The sequence below is a fragment of the Megalobrama amblycephala genome, linkage group LG24 (genome assembly GCF_018812025.1).
Source record: "Megalobrama amblycephala isolate DHTTF-2021 linkage group LG24, ASM1881202v1, whole genome shotgun sequence".
NCBI classification, from domain to species: Eukaryota; Metazoa; Chordata; class Actinopteri; order Cypriniformes; family Xenocyprididae; genus Megalobrama; species Megalobrama amblycephala.
In genome coordinates this window covers 8,909,256-8,935,578 of record NC_063067.1, presented here as the reverse complement: position 1 = coordinate 8,935,578, position 26,323 = coordinate 8,909,256, and the positions used below count along the sequence as shown (strand labels likewise).

Here is a 26,323-nt window from a genome sequence, read left to right as displayed (position 1 = left end):
GTAAACAAGGAAGTGCTACACTGAGTTCACTACGTATGAGTCAATTATGCATAATTTGTTTTTGTGTACAAAAAGTATTCTCGTCGCTTCATAACATTACAGTTGAACCACTTTAGTCACGTTTTATATTTTAACCATGTTTTTACAACTTTTCTGGACTTCAAAATATGTTATAGAAATGTTTTAAATAATCATATTATTAAATGTCATCCAGTTTATTCTAACAGTTTTTTAGTTTGAAAGTTCTGTTTTGAGTAATGTAAAAATACTTATTAATATATGTAAAATATTTTAAAGTACTATGCCATTTGAAGACTTTTCTAAAGAACACAAACAAATAAATAAATCACTCTGTGCTGTTTTGTGTGTGTGTCTCCAGCGTTTGGACCGGACCGCCTCACCATCCATCAGCAGTATAGACTCAGCAAATGAGCCCAGAGAGCGCAGTGGGAGGGGCGAGGGCATTCTGCAGCGTATCCTGTGTCTGCCGGGAAACCAGCAGTGCTGTGACTGTGGGCAGGTCGACCCCCGCTGGGCCAGCATCAATCTGGGCGTCCTGCTCTGCATCGAGTGCTCCGGCATTCACAGGTAAGGCATGGAAGTGATCGTAACGGATCACTGTACCAAAAGAAGAGGTCTGTGAAGTGACCAGCCACTGTAAACACGTTGTGTCACTCCCCCCCGGGCTCGAGCGGGTTTCCTAATTGGATTAGGTCAGATTTGATTCTCTCAGTAATCAGAGGCAACCAGCGAGGAGTGACCGCAGGGCTGTCAGGACAAGAGAGAAGGTCAGCGACTGCTGTTTATGTCCTGTAGGCAGACAGCGCTAAATAGAAAAGAAAATATTATTATTATTATTATTATTATTATTATTGTTGTTATTATTCAACAATTTCAATAAACAATTTAGCATAAATTGTTAATAACAATAATATTATTATTAATAATAATTTGTTGTTAATAATATAAAAAAGGTTTACTACTACTACTAATAATAATTATTATTGTTAATATTAATGTTAATAATAATATTATTATTATTACTATTATTATTCAACCACTTCTACTACTAATTATTGTTGTTAATATACTTCTTCTACCACTAATAATAATTCATTTATTATTATTTTTCAACCATTTCTATCTCAAAACAATTTTGCATAAATTGCTAATAATAACAATACTACTAATTATTATTGTTAATATACTTCTTCTACTACTACTACTACTACTACTACTACTAATAATAATAATAATAATAATAATTATAATTATTATTATTATTACTATTAATTTATTATTATTATTATTTCAACCATTTCCATCTCAAAACAATTTTGCATAAATTGCTAATTGTTAATAATACTTCTATTACTTCTATTACTACTTATAATAATAATAATAATAATAAATTCAGTATTATTGTTATTATTATTCAACCATTTCCACTGCAAAACAGTTTTGCATGAATTGCTAATAATGAAAATAGTACATACTACTACTACTACTAATAATAATAATAATAATAATATTGTTGTTGTTATTATTATTGTTATTATTATTATTGTTAATAATACTATTGTTATTGTTAATATTATTTTTATATTTTGTGTATACTTAGTATTTCATCCAGTAATGAAGAATATAGATAACAGTTAATTGTAATTAAAATGTGATGGCATTTGTGGTTTCTTGCATCAAAAACAGTTTAACATCACCATCTTCCACCCCTTCTCTACCAATTCTCAATTTCAAAAGAACAAATAAAATCATGTTTTTCATAATATGTCCCCTTTTAAGAGTCATGAGATGACTTTATCAGATTGGTACCTTTCGGTTTAAAACATGAGACACACTGTGTGTTTATGCATTCAACCCTGTCTGGACTATCTTCTGAATATTCATGCTCTCTCTGACGCCACACCTCTCACACTGAGCTCACATGAGACTTGTCCTCCAGACAGTGTGGCAAACCATCACACAGTCTTTGCCCGTTCTAACTTGGTTGCCTGGAAACACGCTGATCTAGTGGGCAGAATACACATTTACATGACAGTGTGGGCCACCGCTGTGTTTCTTGCGATGCCTGCCATCCCAGTGCTGCTCTCCTCAGCTTGAGTGGGAAACATCTTGCTTGAATTGTTAGTGAATGCTGGGAGTTTGACATCGTTGGAGAGTTTCAGTAGCTTAAGTCAGAAACTTTTTAGCTAAGTGAAGTTTACAGTTAGAGACAGCTTTGCCAGGTTTTCTCAACAAAACCCGCGGCAACAATTCCACAGGAAAACCGCGGACTTGGCAACACTGGTTACAGACTAGCAGATATAGCTTTTTGGTAACATTTTATTTTAAGGTGACTAGTTACATGTTACTACATGTACTTACTATAGTAATAACAGTAAATTATGCATAATTACAAGTAACTAACCCTAAACCAAACCCTAACCATAAATCTATAGAAAGTACATGTAACTAATTAATATTACTCAGCACTTATTTGAGTAGATACAATGTAACTACATCACCTTAAAATAAAGTGTAACCAACTTTTTAATAACCTATAGAATGCTGATTAATTGTGTCCAATAACAGATATGAAAAAACTGTTTTTAATTATTTTTTACCCAATAATAAAAAATCTATAAATACAAGGAAATTATAAGGAATAAAAATAATAATGAATAATAACAACTATCATGATTATCATCATTGTTGTTCATGCAATTTTTATGCAAAATTGTTCAATAATAATGAATAACAACAACCATTATCATCATTATTTATGTGGTTTTATTTAAAAAAAAATTTGATGATGGTAATAATAATAATAATAATAATAACCCTAATTATTATTGTCATTTATGCTAAATTGTTTAGTTGTCGTTGTTGTTGTTGTTGTTATAACTAAACAATTTAGCATACATGTCATTGATGATAATTAGGGTTATTATTATCATAATTTCTTTTGTAAATAAAACTACATAAATAATAATAATGATGATGATGATGGTTGTTGTTATTCATTATTATTATTAAATAATTTTGCATGAACAACAATGATGATAATTATAACAATAAGTATGAATAACAATAGTTGTTATTCATACTTAAAATAATTATAATAACCCTAATTATCATCAATGACATTTATGCTAAATTATTTAGTTATTATTATTATTATTATTAAACAATTTAGCATAAGTAACATTGATGATAATTAGGGTTGTTATTATTATTATTATTATTATTATAAGTATGAATAACAACTATCAATATCATCATCATTTATGAAGTGTTATTTATGCAAAATTGTTTAGTAATAATGAATAATCGAAACAACAAACATCATTATCATCATTATTTATGCAATTTTATTAATAAAAAAAAATATTATTAGTAACCATTAACCATTATTATAACCATTTCTATTTTAAAACAATTTTTTACAAGTAAAATTGCATGAATAACAACAATGATGATGACTGTGATGGTTGTTGTTGTTTATGAATTTTTATTTATGCAAAGTTGTTTTGTAGTAGAAATGATTGCAAAATATTCTGTGTTTTGGGCTATGTTTTAATTATCGCATGTACAGTATGATGATTTTGTATAAAGTCATGTATCTTTTTCGGCGAAGACAATGTGACAGGCATCCAAGATGATGGATAGAATTGAGAGAAAAGTTTATATATTTCATTCCAGAGTGATAAAAGAATACATAACAGTTCGTTCTAATTAAAATGTAACAGTATTTGCAGTATTTGTGTTGTAACGCTAACCACCAAAATCATTTTTTGACCAACGGTTTTCCTTCTTTTCACAGGAGTTTGGGAGTACACTGTTCAAAGGTCCGCTCTCTCACCCTGGACTCATGGGAACCGGAGTTACTGAAGGTCTGCTCAAATATCCAGATTGTTCTCCTCCTAATCTCTCTTGGATGACCTTTCACTGTGACGTGAGCAAACATGCTCTGACAATAACTGCTGTCTGTTCTGTTGTAATGCAGCTGATGTGTGAACTAGGAAACAGTATCATCAACCACATCTATGAAGGGAGCTGTGAAGAGCAGGGCGTGAAGAAACCGGGCCCCAGCAGCTCCAGGTGAGTGATGATGATGAGGGACATGGAAAAAAGTGGCTCTTTATTAGTCAGGCTGAATGTTGAATGTTCAGTTGCTGCCTTGATTTTTCAGGCAAGAAAAGGAGGCCTGGATCAAAGCGAAGTATGTGGAGAAGAAGTTCCTGAAGAAGATGATGACGGGTGAGGTTCTGGTCAACGGCGGGAGAAAATCTGAGCGCCGATGGAACTCTAGGAAATGCAGGAGACATAACAGCGCCACCACCGTCCCCAAAGCACACCGGAGGTACAGACAGGATCCAGGCAGTGCATCTCCAGCAACCCTTTCTTCAGGTAATCGATACAAATTGTCTTTATTATTGAATGTTTAAGAAAGTACCATGGTTGTACCATGTTTTTTGGATGATTAAATGCTTGATAATACCAATGTGAAGTGCCTTGGAGTACATACCATGGTACATGAATATGGAAATCATTCAGTGTCATAGTATTAACGTCTGATACCATCAGGTCTGATAATGTGTGTTAAATGTAAAAGTTTTTAAAAAGTAGCTTTTTTTCTATTCTTTTTTTCCCAACTTTCAGCAACTGCTGCTCTGGAGAGGAAGTTTAGACGGGAATCCCTCTTTTGCCCAGATGAGTTGGACACTCTTTTCTCCTATTTTGACACTGGTTCAGGGCCTCGCAGTAAGTATTATTTATATTCTGGCCAATGGAATTATACTTTCACATTTGGTTTAATTGCTTGGCTTGTGCTTTGTTTTATTTTTTTTCTTTGCTTTCTTTGTTTAGTGTTTTTGTTTTGTTTGGCCTTGCATTTCGATTTGCTTTGTTTATTGTTTACTTTTGTGGTTTTGTTTTGTTTTTGCTTTGTTTTATTTTGCTTTGTTTTTTGTATGCTTTTGTTGCTTTGTTTTGCTTGTTTTTTTCCTTTTGTTTTTTATTTTGTTTTGTATTTTGTTTAGCTTTGCATGTTGATTTGCTTTGTTTATTGTTTACTTTTGTGGTTTTGCTTTTGTTTTGTTTTTTCTTTGTTTTAATTTGCTTAGTTTTGTATACTTTTGTTGTTTTGTTGCTTTGTTTTGCTTTGCTTTGCTTTTTGTTTACTTTTATGTTGTATTTTGTTTTGCATTTTGCTTTGTTTTGTTATTTTGATTTTCTTTGTTTTGTTTACTTTTGCTGTTTTTTGTTTTTGCTCGTTTCTTTTTTGAATACTTTTGTTGTTTTGTTTTGTTTTTGCTTTGCATTTTTGATTTTGTTGATGTTGTTTTATAATTTGTTTTGCTTTGCATTTTGCTTTGCTTTTTGTTTACTTATTTCTGTCTTTTGTTTTAATTTACTATCTTTTTGTGTACTTTTGTTTACTTTTTTGTTTTGTTTTCACTTTGCTTTGCTTTGTAATGTTTTGCTTTTCTTTTAAACTTTTGCTTTGTTTTTTTTATTTATTTTTTTACTTTGCATTTTGCTTTGCTTTTTGTTGTATTGTTTTGTGTCTTGCTTTTGTTTTATTTTCTTTTGAATTGCTATGTTTTTGTTTACTTTTGTTTGGATTGCTTTGTTTTGCTTTGAATTCTGCTTTGCTTTGTGCTTTTCTTTTACACTTTTGCTTTATGTTACTTTGTTTTGCTTTTTTTTGGGGGGGGGGGGGGGTAATTTTATATAGTTGAATAACTGTGACGCATAGATTCATCATGTTTTCTGTCAGTGCTTGTTGGCCGTTATTGACGCTCTAGAGATGTAATGTTCCCGTGGTGGGCTTGTGTTGGTCCTGCAGGTCTGAGCAGTGACAGTGGGTTAGGTGGCAGCACTGACGGCAGCACTGACGTCTTGGTGTTTGAGTCTGTGGTGGACAGCGTCACAGAGGAGGGTGAGTCAACCACTGTGTGACTTGGTGTTAACCAAGTCTTCATATTCCACACTGACTGTTGAAGCAGATGTATCATGTGTTACAAGTGTTTTTGTAATGTTCAGAGTGTGAGGTATCTGAAGACTCCAGTAATGAGGCTGAACTTGAGCCGGAGGCATCGGATCCAGAGGATCTGAGAGAACTGGATCCCAGAGCATTACTCTATAAGGCCTGTCAGGCACGCAATCTGCCCATCATGGCTGAAGCTCTGGCACATGGAGCAGACGTCAACTCAGTCAATGAGGAGGATGAGGGGAAAAGCCCCCTTATTCAGGCTGTGATTGGAGTGAGTCATTCTAAAAATATTCAGATGCATTGCTCACACACATATTAACAGAAATCTAAATAAGAAGTGACGGTAAACTTCCAGCTTACTTCAATGGCATGTTAAATAACCATGGTCCATTTTGAGGTTTTAAAAGTCCTAATCCTCTGGTTTTTGACATCCAGGGTTCCTTGATAGCCTGTGAGTTTCTGCTACAGAATGCTGCAGATGTCAACCAAAGAGATCACAGAGGGAGAGGCCCGCTGCATCACGCCACATACTTGGGTCATACTGGGTGAGGGCTCTTGATTTGCTGTCTTACACTCTTAAAAACAAAGGTTCTTTATCTGCATCTATGGTTCCATAAATAACCATCCATGGAACATTTCCACAGCACAAAAGGTGCTTTATAGTTGAAAAACGTTCTTCAGATGATTCAAATGTTCTTTGAAAAAAATGGTTCTTTTAAGAACTGTTCACTGAAAGGTTCTTTGAGGAACCACAATAGTTCTTCAGTGGCATGACAGGGAAAACCCTGAATGTAATATTCCCTCTATGAATCTATTTTACTTGTTGGAACCACCACAATACAGATTCACGTTTTACATAATTGTACTCAATACCCTACATAAATGTCCTGTTCGGTGATGTCTCAAATAGCAGTATTATTATACTTTTAATATATACCATTGTACTGAATATTCATGCACTGTGGTATTTACATGGTACTTTTACATATTTCAAAGAATGGAATGATACATGGCCAAAAAATGGTATTGCCATGATAAGATGTCCAATCAAGCTAATTAGTAGCAAAACTTTTCTGCAAATGTATTTACTTTATCTTCTGTTGTTTTCTTTCCAGTCAAGTGTGTTTGTTCCTGAAACGAGGAGCGACCCAGAACGATGGTGATGAGGATGGACACGACCCACTGAGCATAGCAGTTCAAGCTGCTAACGCTGACATAGTTACTCTGTAAGTTTAAAAAGTTTCTATGCATGTGTTTCTATATGTTTGCAGTATTTACACTACAGACTTCAAAAGTTTGGGGTCAGTACGATTTTTGGTCACACTTTAGATTAGCGTCCAATTCTCACTATTAACTATGACTTTTGCCTCAATAAACTCCTAATTATTTCTTATTAATAGTTAGTAAGGTAGTTTAGGTATTGTGTAGGATTATGGGATGTAGAATAAGGTCATGCAGAATAAGGCATTCATATGTGCTTTATAAGTACTAATAAACAGCCAATATCCTAGTAATATGCATGCTAATAAGCAACTAGTTAATAGTGAGAATTGGACCCTAAACTGTGTTACCTTTTTTTTTTTATGCATTAAATTGATCAAAAATGACTGTAACAAAAAAAAAAACATTTATAATGTTGCAAAATATTTTTATTTTAAATAAATTCAGTCATTTATCATAGAATCCTGAAAAAATGTATCACGGTTTCCACAAAAATATAGCTGTTTTCAACATTGATAACAGTAAGAAATTGTAATAATATTTTACAGTTTTTACAGTATTTTTGATCAAATAAATGCAGTCTTGGTGAGCATAGAGACTTTTTTCAATAACATTAAAAAAATCTTACCGACCCCAAAGTTTTGAACGGTAGCATCTATAAGAAATTGTTCAAAGTTTGATTCCAAATCAAACCTCTCTCTGTTTCTTCTCTCTTTTTCTCTCTCAACAGGTTACGTCTAGCACGTATGAACGAGGAGATGCGCGAGTCGGAGGGTCCGTTCGGTCAGCCAGGTCAATATTCTAGCAGCAGTCCCACAGAGCAGCAGTATAAGAAATGCATACAAGAGTTTATCTGTATCAACATAGCTGAGTGCTAGAGAGCCCAGCGGAGCACTTTTCCCATCATTCTCACCAAGACCTGACATGTGTTTATCTGTAAAGATGGGCCAGCCTTGCTGTAAATTCCACCTAAACCAGCTTTTGAAGGTTTTAAATGGTTTCTATATGGTTAGAGTTGGTCATTACGAGGTCCAAGCTGGTTTAGGTGGTTGATCAGGTGAACTTCCAGCCCAGTGGGACCAAGCTTAACCTCTTGCTCAAAGTGGTTAAGGTTGGTTAACCACTTCACATGCTGCAGATTTCAGATCACATTTCAAAGTTAGTCACATGATTGACTGGCCACCATAGTTTGGCCTAGCAAACAGTGGTGCTACTCATTTCAAGTCAGTCTTTATATTAAGGAGGTTACCTGTGGTTTAGATAATTGTGGTGCCATTGGTCAGATACCAATTACACAGACTATTGCACTCGCTGATCCTTACTAGTATATCTGAACTGTTTATGAACTAACCTTCAGAGTTGGCTTCTATACATGTCTGGCTGCACTTTCACTCATCACTTACACTTCAAACAGTATTATACAGTATGATAGGCAGCTGTCTATCTATTCTAACAGTATTTTAGTGGCATTTTTGTACACAGATCGGGCCCTTAAAAACTTTTTGTGCTTGCAAACGCATGAGGGAGAGTGGGATCAAAAACTGTGATTATTATATGTCATAAATGTATAAAATGTCTAATCTACTAACTGAAAATGTGATTTTGTCAAGTTAAATGCCACTGTTATGCACTTTTTATTAACTCCACTGTTGTTTTTGTTCGCTTTTATGGATGATGGTGTTAGAAAATGCCTCAAACGGGATTTTTTATGCTTTTATGATTACCGCCCAGAGCAATAGTGCAATGATACGATGGTTTTTATGTATTGCGGAAACAGATTGTATTTTTGTAACTTCATATACTTGTGAACTTTACAGTTCGCAACCAAACTCCAGTTTAGACACCAAAAACAAATTAGCAAATTCATTTACAGGGTTGTAAAATCAAAAATGACTGATTAACAAGACAATACCGCTCAAAAGTTTGGGGTTAGTATGATTTTGTAATATTTTTGAGTCTCTTATGCTCATCAAGGCTCCATTTATTTGATGAATAATACAGTAAAAATAGTAAAATTGTGAAATATTATTACAATTTAAAATAACTATTTTCTATTTGAATGTGTTTTAAAATGTAATTTATTCCTGTGATCAAAGCTGAATTTTCAGCATCATTACTCCAGTCTTCAGTGTCACATGATCCTTCAGAAATCATTCTAATATGGTGATTCGCTGCTCAAGAAATGTTTATTTTTCTTATTGTTGAAAACAGTGGTGCTGCATAATATTTTTGGAAACTTTTTTCAGGATTCTTTGATGAATATAAAGTTCAAAAGAACAGTATTTATTTGAAATATAAATCTTTTGTAACATCATAAACATCTTTACTCTCACTTTTGATCAATTTAATGCATCCTTGCTGAATAAAAGTAGTAATTTCTTTCAAAAAATCATACTGATACCAAACTTTTGAACAGTAGTGTGTGTGTTAGTGTATAATGCAGTAGTTTTATTTTTGCTTATTAATTTCTGTTATCTTCAGTGCATTGATTGCTGTTGCTCTGGTCTGTTTGGTTTCCTGCTGCTTTTTGCTCCTCGTGAATCTGAGTGTGAATGAAATCTCAAAATATGGTCTCAATTCTAAAACTTCTGCTTTATATTGGAGAGGACACTAAAAAGCATGAGCATATCTAACTATTTTGGACGACATCGTAAGCGAGTTAACGTGATGTCATATATATATATTCCTGGCAGTCATAAATATATTCATGAGACGTGTCTTGATTATGTTATGTAAAGTCGGATGTGTACCATCACTTTAACTCAAGATCTCAACCAAAGACCACAGACATGTTAGTGTATAAGGACCCTTTTCCCCAAAGCAATCAAAAACATAGCACTTGTTGAGAGGAAATTCATTTGTAAATGTGTTATTTGTCATTTGTGAACAGGCTAGAATACTGTAAAGTTGTTCCCCGACATGTTTTGGGTGAAAGGTCATTGGTTGGTGTCGTCTTTGTCTCGCTGGCCAATGAAATCGTAGCACTTTCTGTTTAACGTTTTGTGAATATGGAATCAGTATGACTCCTGAAGTGGCAAAACCGAACCAAAAGCATAACTTTTTTCAAAATAAATACAATGATGCACCAATATTTTAAAAAAAAAAAAAAACTGTTAAACGAGATTTTTTTTCTAGTTGGTGGCTGTAGCACATAACCTCTTCTACTGCTTGCTTTCATATTTCTGCTTTTCTTTTCATGTCGGTGTCATGCTACGATTTTGTAAAATATGTCTGAATATTGTATAACTGAAGATTCTTCTGTAAATTAGAACCTTTGCGACTTCTTTTTATTTGCTCTTTGTTTCTGCCCTTTTATCTGTCATTTCCTTCTAAACCGAAAAGAATCATGACAATAAATGAAACGTGAATGAAGTACTAACTGCTTTTGCTTGGCTTTTCTTCTCCAGCCTCTCTCTTCTCTGTCTGCTGAGTTAGTGTGCACTGTTATATAACTGTCTGCATTAACACAACTCACTCATGAACCCAAGATTGCTGCTGTAAGTTTTTGACTGATTAATTTACATTTTGAAATTAACATTTATTTTGCCTTTAAATTATTTTAATATGTTCCTTTGACTGGATCAAAGAGCTATTAGAATGTCAGGGTTAAAGATATATATATTGTATATTAAATATATGATATTAAATATACAATATCAATCAAAATTTGATAGTAAGATTTTTTTTGTTTTTGAAAGTAATGTCTTTGGGACCTTTCTATGGAAGCTTGTTTCCATAGAAAGGTCAAATTTTTAATAATTTTTTTTTTAATAAAACAAATTTTTATCTTGCAATTCTGATTTACATTCTCAAAATTCAGATTTTTTTTCAGAATTGTGATATAAAGTACGAGTTATAAAGTCAGAATTGCGAGATATAAAGTCAGAATTGCGAGATATAAAGTCAGAATTGCAAGATATAAAGTCGCAATTGCGAGTTATAAAGTCAAAATTGCGAGATATAAAGTCAGAATTGCGAGATATAAAGTTGCAATTGTAAGTAATAAAGTCAGAAATGCGAGATATAAAGTTGCAATTGTGAGTTATAAAGTCAGAATTGCGAGATATATAGTCGCAATTGTAAGTAATAAAGTCAGAATTGCGAGATATAAAGTTGCAATTGTAAGTAATAAAGTCAGAAATGTGAGATATATAGTCGCAATTGTGAGTTATAAAGTCAGAATTGCGAGATATATAGTCGCAATTGTGAGTAATAAAGTCAGAATTGCGAGAGATAAAGTTGCAATTGTAAGTAATAAAGTCAGAAATGCAAGATATATAGTCGCAATTTTGAGTTATAAAGTCAGAATTGCGAGATATATAGTCGCAATTGTAAGTAATAAAGTCAGAATTGCGAGATATAAAGTCGCGATTGTAAGTAATAGTCAGAAATGTGAGATATATAGTCGCAATTGTGAGTTATGAAGTCAGAATTGCGAGATATATAGTCGCAATTGTGAGTTATAAAGTCAGAATTGCAAGATATATAGTCGCAATTGTAAGTAATAAAGTCAGAAATGCGAGATATATAGTCGCAATTGTAAGTAATAAAGTCAGAAATGCGAGATAGTCGCAATTGTGAGTTATGAAGTCAGAATTGCGAGTTATATAGTCGCAATTGTAAGTAATAAAGTCAGAATTGCGAGATATAAAGTCGCAATTGTAAGTAATAAAGTCAGAAATGCGAGATATATAGTCGCAATTGTGAGTTATAAAGTCAGAATTGCGAGATATATAGTCGCAATTGTAAGTAATAAAGTCAGAATTGCGAGATATAAAGTCGCAATTGTAAGTAATAAAGTCAGAAATGCGAGATATATAGTCGCAATTGTGAGTTATAAAGTCAGAATTGCGAGATATAAAGTTGCAATTGTAAGTAATAAAGTCAGAAATGCGAGATATATAGTCGCAATTGTAAGTAATAAAGTCAGAATTGCGAGATATAAAGTTGCAATTGTAAGTAATAAAGTCAGAAATGCGAGATATATAGTCGCAATTGTAAGTAATAAAGTCAGAATTGCGAGATATAAAGTTGCAATTGTAAGTAATAAAGTCAGAAATGCGAGATATATAGTCGCAATTGTAAGTAATAAAGTCAGAATTGCGAGATATAAAGTCGCAATTGTAAGTAATAAAGTCAGAATTGCGAGATATAAAGTCGCAATTGTAAGTAATAAAGTCAGAATTGCGAGATATATAGTCGCAATTGTGAGTTATAAAGTCAGAATTGCGAGATATAAAGTTGCAATTGTAAGTAATAAAGTCAGAAATGCGAGATATATAGTCGCAATTGTGAGTTATAAAGTCAGAATTGCGAGATATAAAGTTGCAATTGTAAGTAATAAAGTCAGAATTGCGAGATATAAAGTCGCAACTGTAAGTAATAAAGTCAGAATTGCGAGATATAAAGTTGCAATTGTAAGTAATAAAGTCAGAATTGCGAGATATATAGTCGCAACTGTAAGTAATAAAGTCAGAATTGTGAGATATAAAGTCGCAATTGTAAGTAATAAAGTCAGAATTGCGAGATATATAGTCGCAATTGTAAGTAATAAAGTCAGAATTGCGAGATATAAAGTCGCAATTGTAAGTAATAAAGTCAGAATTGCGAGATATAAAGTTGCAATTGTAAGTAATAAAGTCAGAATTGCGAGATATATAGTCGCAATTGTAAGTAATAAAGTCAGAATTGCGAGATATATAGTCGCAATTGTAAGTAATAAAGTCAGAATTGCGAGATATAAAGTCGCAATTGTAAGTAATAAAGTCAGAATTGCGAGATATATAGTCGCAATTGTAAGTAATAAAGTCAGAATTGCGAGATATAAAGTTGCAATTGTAAGTAATAAAGTCAGAATTGCGAGATATAAAGTTGCAATTGTAAGTAATAAAGTCAGAATTGCGAGATATATAGTCGCAACTGTAAGTAATAAAGTCAGAATTGCGAGATATAAAGTTGCAATTGTAAGTAATAAAGTCAGAATTGCGAGATATATAGTCGCAACTGTAAGTAATAAAGTCAGAATTGCGAGATATAAAGTCGCAATTGTAAGTAATAAAGTCAGAATTGCGAGATATATAGTCGCAATTGTAAGTAATAAAGTCAGAATTGCGAGATATAAAGTCGCAATTGTAAGTAATAAAGTCAGAATTGCGAGATATAAAGTTGCAATTGTAAGTAATAAAGTCAGAATTGCGAGATATATAGTCGCAATTGTAAGTAATAAAGTCAGAATTGCGAGATATATAGTCGCAATTGTAAGTAATAAAAGTCAGAATTGCGAGATATAAAGTCGCAATTGTAAGTAATAAAGTCAGAATTGCGAGATATATAGTCGCAATTGTAAGTAATAAAGTCAGAATTGCGAGATATAAAGTTGCAATTGTAAGTAATAAAGTCAGAATTGCGAGATATATAGTCGCAATTGCGAGTTATAAAGTCAGAATTGCGAGATTTTTTCTCAGAATTGTGTTTATTTCTCGCAATTCTGACTTTTTTTCTCAGAATTGTTAATACCTCGCAATTCTGACTTTATAACATGCTGTTGTGAGTATATATCACACAATTCTGACTTTTTCTCGCAATTCTGACTTTTTCTTGCAATTGCAATTTTATATCTCGCAATTCTGACTTCTTTTCTCAGAATTGCGAGATATAAAATTGCAATTGCAAGAAAAAGTCAGAATTGCGAGAAAAAGTCAGAATTGTGGGTTTATATCTCACAATTGTTAGAAAAGAAGTCAGAATTGTCAGATAAAAAGTCGCAATTATCTTTTTTTTTTTTTTATTCAGTGGCGGAAACAGGCTTCCATACTGTTCACACAGAACGCAGAAAGTACCAAGTCAATTGATGGCATTAACTGTTTTAATACAATATTTTTTAATAGAAATATTTTTGTGTTAAAACACAAAAAACGTTAACAAAAGCATTGACAAAAATGTACAACACCTACATGGTTGTCCCATAGACTTCTATAATAACAAGTTTATAAAATTCAACAGAACTCAACATCTATTTAAACAGAAGTATCTCTTTCAATGGTTCTCCTGCAAACACTAGTCAGTACGCATGAGTACCCATCCTGGGAAGACAGGGACAGTCTCCTCATTGTAAATCAAGCATGTGAAATTCACACAGTTTGGCAAAGTGTTCAAACCCACCCTTTTGTCCCCTCCAAAGTTTCAGTTGTTGCCATGGTTACAAGACAGTACAAAGACCTTATATGGCACAAAGATCTGGAGAAGGTTCATTTTGATGGGGGTGCTTCAAGTGTCGTTTTTGTCACTTAATTCTAATTCTGAAGTGCATTAAAATGTGCTGAAAACACTTATTGTAATAGACTTATTACTTACTTAGCCATTCAGAGACATGCTTTTGCATTAGTAAAGCTTTACTAAACTTCTAACATAAGATAACTATTTTACCATCTTTTTCAATTCTGTGCAAAACATATGAAAGCTTGTTTCCACCACAGAATAAAAAATAAAAGTTAACTGTGACTTTTTATTTGCGAGTTTATATCAGAATTTCGGATTTATAACTTGCAATTCTGACTTTTATCTAAGAATTGTGAGATGTAAACTAGGAATTGCGAAGAAAAAGGTCAGAATTGTTTAAACTTTAAAAGGGTATTGTGACTTCATCTCACAATTCTGACTTTTTTTTCTCAGAATTGAGATATAAACTCGCAATTATGTGAAAAAGACGGTATTTTAAGTTTATATCTTGCGATTTCTCAGTTATAAGTTTATAACTCAAAATTCTGACTTTTTTTCTAAGAATTGTGATTTAAACTCAGAATTATGAGAAATTGTGAGGGGAAAAAAAGTCAATTTTTTTTTTTTTTTTTTTTTGGAGAATTTTTTTACGCAATTGTGAGTTTATATCTCACAATTCGGAGAAAAAAGTAAGAATTCCGAATTGTAAACTCTCAATTGTCTAAAAAAGTCAGAATTTCAAGTTTATAACTCGCAATTCTGACTTTTATCTAAGAATTGTAAGATGTAAACTCGGAATTGCTTAAGAATTGTTTAAAATTTTAAAAGGTGCTGTGACCTTTTATCTCAAAATTCTGACTTTTTTCTCACAATTGCGAGTTTATAACTTGCAATTCAGACTTTTTCACCAAATTGTGAGATATAAACTTGTACCTGCAAGTTATAAAGTCCAATAAAATAAACTCCAAACTTGCAACTGTGAGATAAAAAGTCACAATACAATAGTCTATAATACAATAGTCTATAGTCAATAGTCACAATACAGTAGTCTAGTCACAATCTTTTTTGTTTTTTATTCCGTGGCTTCATTCACATTACAGCTGCAATTTGGAGTTTTGTAAAGTCAAAATTAACGATGTTTGCTCCCATTTTAGGTGACACCACATACCTGGATATTTTCCGTGAGTTTTCCCATATGGCATCCCACAATCCTGAAAAGCTGAAACGGAGGAGCGTTCACTTCCGTCACTCCTTCAGGTAGCTGCATCATGATATCCGTCAGTAATCTGTTAGATAAATGCATATATTGCTTTATAAACACATACATGTAATTTAAATATATTTTTTCTTTTTTAATCTATTCTAGAGTATGAACGACCAACTCTATTAAACTTTGGACACAGATCAAGCTGGAGCAGAAGACACTTTGACTAGCTGATATAATAAGTGTGATGGAGACGAGTGTGAAGGACTTGAAACAAAAAATGTGTTCGTGTTGAATGTTTGAAATGATTTTAATGATATTTTTGTAGCTTTATGGGGGTCAGCTGGACTTAACCCCCAATGTTTTGTGTTTATTTTCTTCATTTGCATTCTCCTTTTTTTAGCCATAGACAGTAACAGACATCAAAACATCTACAATTTATGGTTACACGTCTGTAAAAACATATAATCAAAAGATCATGCATGAATGCTTTCCCATTTTACATTTCATCTCAATACTATTACAAGCATCACTATTACCCTCTATTATAAAACATATGTGGCACTGATTATTTTTTTCTGTTTTTAAAGCAGTTGAAATAATAAGGAAGTTGTTTTTGCAGAATCTGCAGTGATTTTGTCTGTTGCTGTAGTGATGAATGTACTGTTTTGTATTGACTATGCTGGTGTAGTCTATATATTTTATCTGTACAGCCACTATAAATCATTGCAAATTCAAATGCAGATATTGTATATTGTCTTTTTAGATGCAAATTGATAATATAAAATTATGGTATTTTGTAAAAACATTAAGTGGACCTTTTGTTGTGGGAAATAAATATCTAAAAAAAAATCTGTGTTTTTCTTAAGATAAAAAAAAAGTGATTTAGGCTAAATTAATTATGATTTTGCTGTATGTTAACAAAGACCTAATATAGACTTTGATATCTAACTTTGGGTTATTATACATGAAACATACAGGTGATAAATGTTTTGGGCGCAGTAGGCTATATTTTCCACAAAACGTTCTGAAAATTATGTATTTCTGCTGAAAACAAAATGAGTTAAGATGGACAGGACATTTGACGGACAATACATCCCTCAGAATTACCTTACATTCGTGTGTCCACATGAAGTGGACATTGAGAATCAGATTTTATCCATCCAGGAACTGAATCATTAATATGAGCCTGTCCTTCAGTGAATCTAAAACACTCAGTGCGATTCGCAAACAAATGACTCTTGTGAACCGGTTCTTTTTAGTGAATTAAAACAAACTGTGTCCCAAATGACGCACTACACTATTCACTTATACACTACTATGTACTTATGCACTAGTGTATACATTTTATAAGGTTATTTTGTCATTCACTGTCGGAGTCTGATCGCCCCTCCCTCTCCGCTACATAATTAAAGCTGCGACAGAAGTTTCCAATATTCCTATTTATACTAAAAAAAGTCAGAAAAATGCATAAGTACGCGAATTGGGACGCACCTACAGTATGACAAGATCGATTTCCGAACGAATGATTCTTATGAGTAGGTTCTTTAAAGTGAACCATAAACAATCAGGGCGACCAGTGTAGGCTGATTCTATGATTCCCGAACAAATGACTCTTATGAGTCGGTTCTTTAGATTCAGATCACTGACTCAGTCAGATACATGTTCAAATGACAACGCGTAGTTAAAGATACATTTTGTATAAATAACGTGATATATGAATAATAAATACAATTTTGATTTGTTATATAATTCACATCGATACTCCTAAAACGCAATTTTCATGTGTGTGCAACCCGCTCATTTTTATGTCAGTCTAACGTCTTTTATTTTGAAAAGCAACCGAATGCGTTGCAGAACTTTTATTTTCCCTTTTACATCATCACTTCCTGGAGTTGCAGCAGCCATATTGGTATGGGGGATAGATGACAATTTCACCTTAGCCGAAGAGCTACATTTTTGTTATTTTTGAAAGTTTATCAAGGGCGAATTTACTCTGAAATAAAGGGATAGCAATATATCACCCCAATTTGACCCTGGTCGATCCCGTGGAGGGCGTTGAAAGAGGTGAGACGGAACCGTTCAAAATCCCCTTTCACTGTCTAAGGCTGTGTTTAAAAAGCTAGCGAACTATCTACTTAGACAGCATCTGGTGCTGTCATCATAATGTATAACTGAATGTTCTGTGCCGCCCAAAAATACTATCTAGGTAGGCTTTGAAACACAGTCCACGTCTCCGTTTAAGCGCGATGTTTACACATATTGTTGTTATTTAACCATATTTACACTTGTCTGTCATTGTTATTGTCTTATTTTTGTCTACAGTTGCTGACAACTAACCGCTCTATAAACATACGTCACCATGTTGTTCTAAAAAAACACAACAGTTCTGCTCATTTGCTTAAATATCCGCCGTTGTGTATTAAAATCTGTACAGTTGCGTGAATTGAGAACACAATGTAAAACTGTTATATCCGTAACTGCTTCCTTATATTGACAATCATAACAATATGGTTGCAGTTGATGTCAACAAACATGATCTCAATAGTGTTGATGTATTTTCAGACTTTATAGAGTATTTTATATATTCTGTTGTTTCACATCAACTGTCTTTTATGAAAACTAGGAAGTGTTGAGTTTGTATTGTGTAACTGAGAGTGCCATGTGATTTCACAGATGAGCAACAACTTAAACAAGAGGGCCCCAACCACAGCAACACAGCGGTTAAAACAGGACTACCTGCGCATCAAGAAAGATCCAGTCCCGTATATCTGTGCTGAACCTCTACCCTCCAACATCTTGGAATGGTACATTTGATTTCCTTCAAAACAAAGATAGATAGATATACAGTTATAGACTATTGTATCATATTTTCTTGTTTTTTTACTGCCTTGTGGTTTGAGTTTGGAGCTCTGTCAAGTTTGACTATTAATTCTTAAAGTGCCCCTGTTATGCTTTTTCAGATATTATCTTTCATGTAGTGTGTAATATAGCTGTTTGTGAATGTAAAAGCTCTGCAAAGTTTCAAAGTGCCTGATAAATGGAGTTATTGTCTCCCAAAAGAAAGAACCAGTTCTGAACTGTCAGAAATGAGTCGTCAGCAATTCCAGTATTAGTTCCTGCACAAACCTACGTAGGTTTGTAACAAATTTGCATAATGCCAGTCTATGGTCTTCGTTGGTTGCTCGCGAATGTCTACTTTTGCCTCTCAAACACTGTGGTTGTAGCTGAGACTGGAAGAGTTTTGTTTGTGTTGTCGACATGTCGAGAAGATGCTGTTTTCTGTGCTGCAAAAGCAAATCCATAGACCAATCACAACAGACTTGGCCATCTGACCAATCAGAGCTGAGTAGACTCATGGAATGGAAGGGTTTAGAGAGACTGAGGGCCTGTTTCCACCTGCTAGGATTAGTCCACAATTTACTCACCCCCATGTCATCCAAGATGTCCATGTCCTTCTTTCTTCAGTCGAAAAGAAATGAAGGTTTTTGATGAACATTCCAGGATTTTTCTACTTATAGTGGACTTCAATGGGCACCAAACGGTTGAAGGTCAAAATTACAGTTTCAGTGCAGCTTCAAAGGGCTTTAAACGATACCAGACGAGGAATAAGGGTCTTATCTAGTGAAACGATCAGTCATTTTCTAAAAAAATACAACTGTATATGCTTTATAAACACAAATTATCACCTTGCACGTGCTTCAGCTTTCCATATTCTTCAAAAAGCTTACGCTGTATGTCCTTCGCCTTCCCTATTCAACTTACAGAACGAAGGCGGCACCAGCTCCTTTTTTCTGTAAATTGAATAGGGAAGGCGTAGGACATACGGCGTAAGCTTTTTGAAGAATATGGAAAGCTGAAGCATGTGCAAGGCGATAATTTGTGTTTATAAAGCATATACAGTTGTATTTTTTTTAGAAAATGACCGATCGTTTCACTAGACAAGACCCTTATTCCTCGTCTGGTATCGTTTAAAGCCCTTTGAAGCTGCACTGAAACTGTAATTTTGACCTTCAACCGTTTGGTGCCCATTGAAGTCCACTATAAGGAGAATAATCCTGGAATGTTTTCATCAAAAACCTTCATTTCTTTTCGACTGAAGAAAGAAGAACATGGACATCTGGGTGAATAAATTATCAGGAAATTTTCAATTAGAAGTGAACTAATCCTTTAAGTTGCATTTTGTGGACGATGATAAATAGAGGTATAAACGGGGTGTGAAGCTTGTCCACTTTCTACCACTTCGAGAGGTAGTTGAAAACGCATTCAAACTGGATTGCTTTCGTAGTGTAAACGCTCATGTGGTCGAATATGTTCGAACAGCCACAAAAGACTGCCTACTCTCCACCTACTGACCTAATGTGTCAACATTTTAGGAAGCGTGCTAGCCAGACGGGATTTAAACTCTTTCGGCTGGAGATAGAAAAACATACCAAGCACAATGTTCTCTCACCATTCCTGATTTCTAATTCACACTCACAGCATTCAGTGTGGTATTGTAGCAATCCTAACAGAAACAAAAGTTGATGCTTTCAGTATGTTTTTCCGTCGGCACGTTCATATGTAAATTGCACAAGCTTATTTTGTCCATGAGATAGAAAGATCTGAGAAAAAAAACATACATTTACCCATAGCCCCTTCCCTTCGAAGAAATCAGGACAGAAGTGGTTGAAAGTGGACAAAATAGACAGGTGTAAACAGGAACGTGTCTCCCTCGTCCACTTGTGATCCAATCGACCAAAACGCATCTTAATACCAGGTGGAAACAGGACCCGAATCCTTTATTGAACCGTTTCAGACACCAAGAAAAGAGGTGATTCTGCAGTGTATATAATGAGAAAATTCAAGTGGTTTTTGACCTTGGATGGATGTAAACCTATTGTGGGAGACTTCAAAAGAAAAATAAGGAACCTCTAAAATGGGACACTTCCTTATAATTGATTGTATAATTTCTATTGTATTGAGCAGAACGTTCACTCTTGCATCCATTCAATGAACATAAATGGAGACGGATGCTTTTGAGCTCTTGAAAGGACATAAAAACACCATGAAAGTGGTCTATATGAATCAAAAAACAATGCATTCTAAGTAATGTATGAAGCTGCATGATTGCTTTCTGTGTGGATTCAGACTGAAATTTGTATGGACTAGTTTTATGGTGCTAATATGTCCTTTTTGAAGCTTGATAGCCCAATAACTGTCACTGTGCTTTCACTGCATGTTAAAAATTGTGTAAAAATTGTCTAAAACATCTGACAGGATTTGTTTTGCTTGTTATAGTGACTATAGTAAGTGATAAAATAATATCTCTTATTATATGTTAAATTCTTAGTATTAATGGTTGTAGTCATATCACTCTCGATACTATCACATGTTTTTTTCTCTTTCAGGCATTATCTAGTACGTGGCCCTGAGAAAACTCCATATGAAGGTGATTTCCCCCTTTAATTTCACATTGATGCTTCCCTTTTTTAAATGGTGTTGAATATCTGCTTCATTTTGACTTGTCTTGTTTTTCGTAGGTGGTTACTATCATGGCAAACTGATTTTCCCACGGGAATTTCCCTTCAAACCACCGAGCATATACATGATCACACCCAACGGCAGGTTTAAATGTAATACAAGGTAAACTCAGTCTTTAATTTTTCATTTTAGACCTTTAGTTGAGTGTGTAAACAGTCATTTTGAGCATAGTTACAGCTAAAAGCTGTTGTTATGCATGACACAGTCGTGAGTGCCTTATTGCTGCTATGAAATGTTTACTATATGATAAAAAATCTTTCATTATAACATTGTTATTGAGCAAACTCATGAAGTGCCATGATCCTCCTCGTGCTACATGTAAACTAAGGTTAATAGTTCACTTCTATGAGTGTTGCACGTTGTACGCCATAGTTGTTACTGTATTGTGAGTTTTTGCATGGTTGGAACATCAGCATCAATTTGAATTTACTTAAAAAAGTACGCTCTATAGTATGATTATGGCTAGTATGAATTCGGACATATTATATCTGTAACCTAACAGCATCAGTTATGTATAAATCCTCTCCCGTGGCCTCATGGGATAGTAAAGTGTCCATCGGATGCGCACTTCAGAATCTCGGTGGAAGTAGTAGGTCAACCAGGGACTTTTCACCTACTGTTTTTCGACTACTATGTATTTGGAGATACTACTCTTTTGGTGTACTGTTTTTCACATACTGTGTAGTAGGGAAGTTTTCGATTTCGGACGCAGCGATAGATTTCATAATAAGTCTCGTACACTCGAATCAGAAGAACAATACATTTTCCTGCATAATGACTAGCTTTCGCTCTTTCTTTCAGGTTGTGTCTTTCCATCACAGATTTTCACCCTGACACGTGGAACCCTGCGTGGTCCGTATCCACCATCTTAACCGGCCTCCTGAGCTTCATGGTTGAAAAGGGCCCGACTCTCGGCAGTATCGAAACCTCTGACTTCACAGTGAGTCACGCTGATTTAAAATCACAGTGAAATGCTTTGAGCTGTGTTCCTCCTCATGGTGTTTTTATATTTTATTAAAGGAATAATTCACCCAAGTGAATAAATAATTACAGATTTTTTTTTTTTTTTTTTTAAGGGGGAGGTAGCAATCTTTTTATTTAATTATTTATTTATTATTATTATTATTATTATTAATACTTCTTGGGACTGTGCAATTAATAGAATTTTAGTTTTATTAATATTGTGCCTCATTCCATCCCTTTCCTTTACAGCGGTGCACTTTTTCTCCTTCTTAATTGGCCAAACTTGGGTACATTTACAAAAAAATTATGTACTAAAATGGAAGTTTTTCCTGTGCGTTTTTCGCAAACAGGCGACAACGTTGTCAAAACGATCCCATTTCACACAGATCGGAAAAAACGTCTAAAAACGCTATATTCTGCTGCCAGGCCAGTAGTTGGCGATGTTACTTTGTAGAGAAACAGTATGCACCTGTAGACTGAACACGTAATACACGTGTATGACATCACTGTTTTCACAAATTCATGTTTTTATAGTTTTACAAAGAGACAATAACAGTATTTTTCAAAAACTTGCACTTTTGAAACCTGTTTTTGCATTTTCAGGCCCCCAAAACGCAGTTGTCGTGTAAATGAACTGCCAAAACGCATAGTTGAAAATAGTGTCTTGTAAACGGCCCTTTAATATGCAAATCAGTATAATCCTGTCAAATGGCTTTCATAAAATGCAGTCTATTGCACAACGTGCTTGATATTAAAGAATTAATAAAAGCGCAAAAGAGATCTTGTGCTGTTCCCCGGGCGGCTTTGTGTGTGCACAGTAATAATAAATGTTTCTTGAGCAGCAAATCAGCATCTTAGAATGATTTCTGAAGGATCATGTGACACTGAAGACTGGAGTAATGATGCTGAAAATTCAGCTTTGTTCACAGGAATAAATTACATTTCAAAATACATTAAAATAGAGAACAGGTCTTTTAAATTGTAATAATATTTCACAATATTACTGTATGTACTGTATTTTTCATCAAATAAATGCAGCCTTGGTGAATATAAAAGGCTTCTTTCAAAAACATAAAAAAATCCTACTGACACCCAACTTTTGGATGTCAGTATAGAGCATACTTCATTATACTCGTCAGAAATTCAATATGTGGCCATTGTTTTGGCCTATATTTAAATATTTGGCTTTTTTGTCACTTTAAGTGGTGTTTTTGTAGGGCGGGAGTTAATTTTAATTTTTTTTTTTTTTTTTTAATCCATCAGAAATTGTTTGGATATTTAAAAGTGGGCATTGCATACAGGATTTGTGAAATCATTCAAAAAAGAGATGAACCAAGTTTGTAATTTTATTTATTTTTTTGAAATGTGCTATATGCATGAACATGTCTGACGAAAGTAAACGAGATCAGTTTTAATGCCGTGTTTGTTTGAATGTGTTCCCTGCAGAAAAGACAGTTGGCCTCCCAGAGTCTTGCGTTCAACATCAAGGACAAAGTCTTCTGTGAACTGTTTCCAGATGTTGTTGAAGTAAGTATCGTGCCAGACTTCCTCACAGATGTATTTATGAGTAGTAAGCACATTCTTTCAACAAATGCATTAATGCTCGGTCCCGTTCGTCCCCCATCAAACAGGAAATCAAGCAGAAGCAGCGTATGCAGGAAGAGCTCAGGTCTCGCTCACAGGCGCTGCCCCTTCCCGACGTGGTGCCGGATGGCGAAGCCCACCATGCGCAAAACGGGCACCTGCCCCTGAACGGGCACCTGCCCCCGGGTGCGGCCCACCCGCCCGACCTCCAGCAGGTCAACCGTAACCATGGACTCCTGGGTGGAGCGCTCGCTAATTTGTTCGTCATTGTAGGCTTCGCCGCTTTCGCTTACACAGTCAAATATGTCCTGCGGAGCATCGCGCAGGAATGAATCGCCCAATGAGAACCATCGACAGGAGGGACGAAAGGCTGGTGCTGTTCTCACGACCAAATAAAACGAAGCAGTGTCCCGTTAATGAAATTGAGAGCTTGGTGATTTCCTCCATAGTGGTGACAACCAGATCTCGTGTAACACGGCCACTTAAAGGTCAAGGTCACATGACATGATGGCTTTATTAATATGTAAGGAAATTTTAAAAAAGCAAATTTTCTACCTTACGCAGTTCACAAAGGAAGCCGACTTCGTGTGACCGTGAAATTAATCAGAGCGGGCTTTTTTTTTAAGGGCCTGAATCAGCATTTGTTGTTTTTCATGTTTCTCATTGATCTGTAAGATTTTAAAATCTGCACATATAGGATGCTGGGTTTTTATGTGGAAGATTAAAAGAGAAAAAAGTCCAATCATTCCTTTAAAAAACTAAAGAGAAAAACAGTTCTGATGTGTGTCGCACCATTTATTGCTGTGACGAAAATCCCAGAGTATTTTATGTAATAGAATGGCTCGACTGTAAACATGCTTTACCGATGGAAACTTGTTCTTAAATGCATTTGTGCTCGCTTGCGCTAAGCCAACCGTAACAACCAGTTAGGCCAGGAAAGAAGCGGTGTGAAATGAATTACTTGTATTTTGTTTGTCTGTGATGCGGCGCTCCAAGTGTACATTAACTTTCTTTCGGAGGGAGTCACTGTCGGCTAAAAGAAAAGCATATGAACTCATTTTTTTCAACACTATAAATTGTTTTTTGTGCAATATGTAGGATTGTCAGCACTACTTGGCTTTCACGATACACAGCACTTCTTTTGTTTCCAAGGGTTGTGATTTATGCAATAATTCTTAATAAACTGAAAAATCCATTTAATTCTTGTTATAAACATAGGCAGGTGAATATGCATTAAATTCTTACATTTCCTGTTGTACTGTAAGATCTTTGGTTGTGTTTATTAGGAAAAGTACCTCGAGTTGCACAAATAATTCACAAAGAAGACTTGCAAGTCAAAGTCTAGTTTGCTGAGACCTACCTGCACCGCAAAACATCTCTTTCTGGGTCAGAGCGGTCGTGTCGCTGCTCATTCTTACTTAATACTCTCATTGTACCAGTATGTTCTGGTCTCCCCCAATTCAAGTGTTCTGATGTCCCGGATACTAGCGGTAATACATATTTCAGCACCTCCATGAACACTGTTGATCGATATCCTTTCCTTTAGAGGGGCGTGTAATCAGAGATAGTCATGTTGTGTTTACATTTTGAATAAATAATATTCTATTAAAGAAAGCGGTCGTTCCTGTGTGATTCAACTCCACCTCTTGCCTTGTTGCATTTGATGAAGACAGTGATGCAATGTCAGCTGGAAACAAAGATGTGCTGAAGAGACAAAACACTTCTTAACTTCATGCCTCACATTTTACACATTACAGGCATGTTATTTACAACCACTAAGATGAAACTGCAATTGAATACTCCCAAGTCCCTTAAAATATTAGCACATGGATATTTGTATAATTGTTGTTGTAGTTATTGTTGATATCACTCTCGGGTATAATACACACACACACACACTCGTGTGTGTGTGTGTGTGTGTGTGTGTGTGTGTGTGTAATATACCATTGAGTACAGTAGAAACAGCAAAGTTTTTCAAAAAATATATTATTTGAATATATATATATATATATATATATATATATATACAGGGATGGGGAGTAACGGAATACATGTAACAGCGTTATGTAATCAGGATACAAAAATCCAGTAACTAATTTGTTACAGTTAAGTCAAAAAACGTAGTAATCAGATTACAGTAACATTTTGAAAAAAGGGGGGATACTATCAGGAATACAATCGTTTCATTTAAAACTAAATAAATCATTATTTTGCCATAAAAACTGCTATATATATGTGACCATGAAGTAATCCAAAAGTAATCAGATTACATTACTTTCATATTGTGGTACTTGGATTACGTTACTGAATACATTTTTTTATGAAGTAAAAGTGCTGTCAAATGTCAAATCGATTAACCACATCTAACAAAAGTTTGTAAATATATAAAAACTTTGTTATAAAAACTGAAATGTATTATATATAAGTAGAAAAACTGGTAGAATAGAAATTATATTAACATATTGCTTTATCGCCTGTGGGAAACGTAAACGTTTACAATTATATTTGCATTTGTGAGTATAAAATTTCAAATAAAACATAGAGAAACCGAAAATAATATGCCTACCAAACTAACAAACTGTGCTGCAGCCAAAGAGTATAGAAGTTATAATATA

The 26,323-nt window shown here is 34.3% G+C and overlaps 2 protein-coding genes across 4 annotated transcripts in view; both read left to right on the top strand.

The window, feature by feature from the left end:
- acap3a (ArfGAP with coiled-coil, ankyrin repeat and PH domains 3a) overlaps positions 1–16,506 on the top strand; it is a 90,407-nt gene extending 73,901 nt beyond the window's left edge. For 2 of the 3 annotated variants that reach the window (XM_048177994.1, XM_048177996.1), the window contains exons 15-26: positions 380–588; positions 3,821–3,890; positions 4,004–4,098; positions 4,190–4,407; positions 4,660–4,761; positions 5,840–5,941; positions 6,046–6,266; positions 6,431–6,540; positions 7,111–7,221; positions 7,947–8,008; positions 15,589–15,691; positions 15,801–16,506. In XM_048177994.1, coding sequence (XP_048033951.1) covers positions 380–588; positions 3,821–3,890; positions 4,004–4,098; positions 4,190–4,407; positions 4,660–4,761; positions 5,840–5,941; positions 6,046–6,266; positions 6,431–6,540; positions 7,111–7,221; positions 7,947–8,008; positions 15,589–15,691; positions 15,801–15,807 — 1,410 coding nt within the window. In that variant the 3' untranslated portion in view covers positions 15,808–16,506. The remainder of the gene's footprint in view (positions 1–379; positions 589–3,820; positions 3,891–4,003; positions 4,099–4,189; positions 4,408–4,659; positions 4,762–5,839; positions 5,942–6,045; positions 6,267–6,430; positions 6,541–7,110; positions 7,222–7,946; positions 8,009–15,588; positions 15,692–15,800) is intronic. The other variant, XM_048177995.1, reaches the window with a different exon arrangement.
- Positions 16,507–17,502: 996 nt separating this feature from the next.
- On the top strand, positions 17,503–25,322 carry ube2j2 (ubiquitin-conjugating enzyme E2, J2 (UBC6 homolog, yeast)). The gene is made up of 7 exons (XM_048177997.1): positions 17,503–17,705; positions 18,315–18,445; positions 21,029–21,069; positions 21,161–21,263; positions 21,963–22,101; positions 23,571–23,651; positions 23,756–25,322. The coding sequence occupies exons 2-7, from the start codon at positions 18,315–18,317 to the stop codon at positions 24,038–24,040; spliced, it is 780 nt and encodes a 259-aa protein (XP_048033954.1). The 5' UTR covers positions 17,503–17,705; the 3' UTR covers positions 24,041–25,322.
- The last annotated feature ends 1,001 nt before the right edge of the window (positions 25,323–26,323 follow it).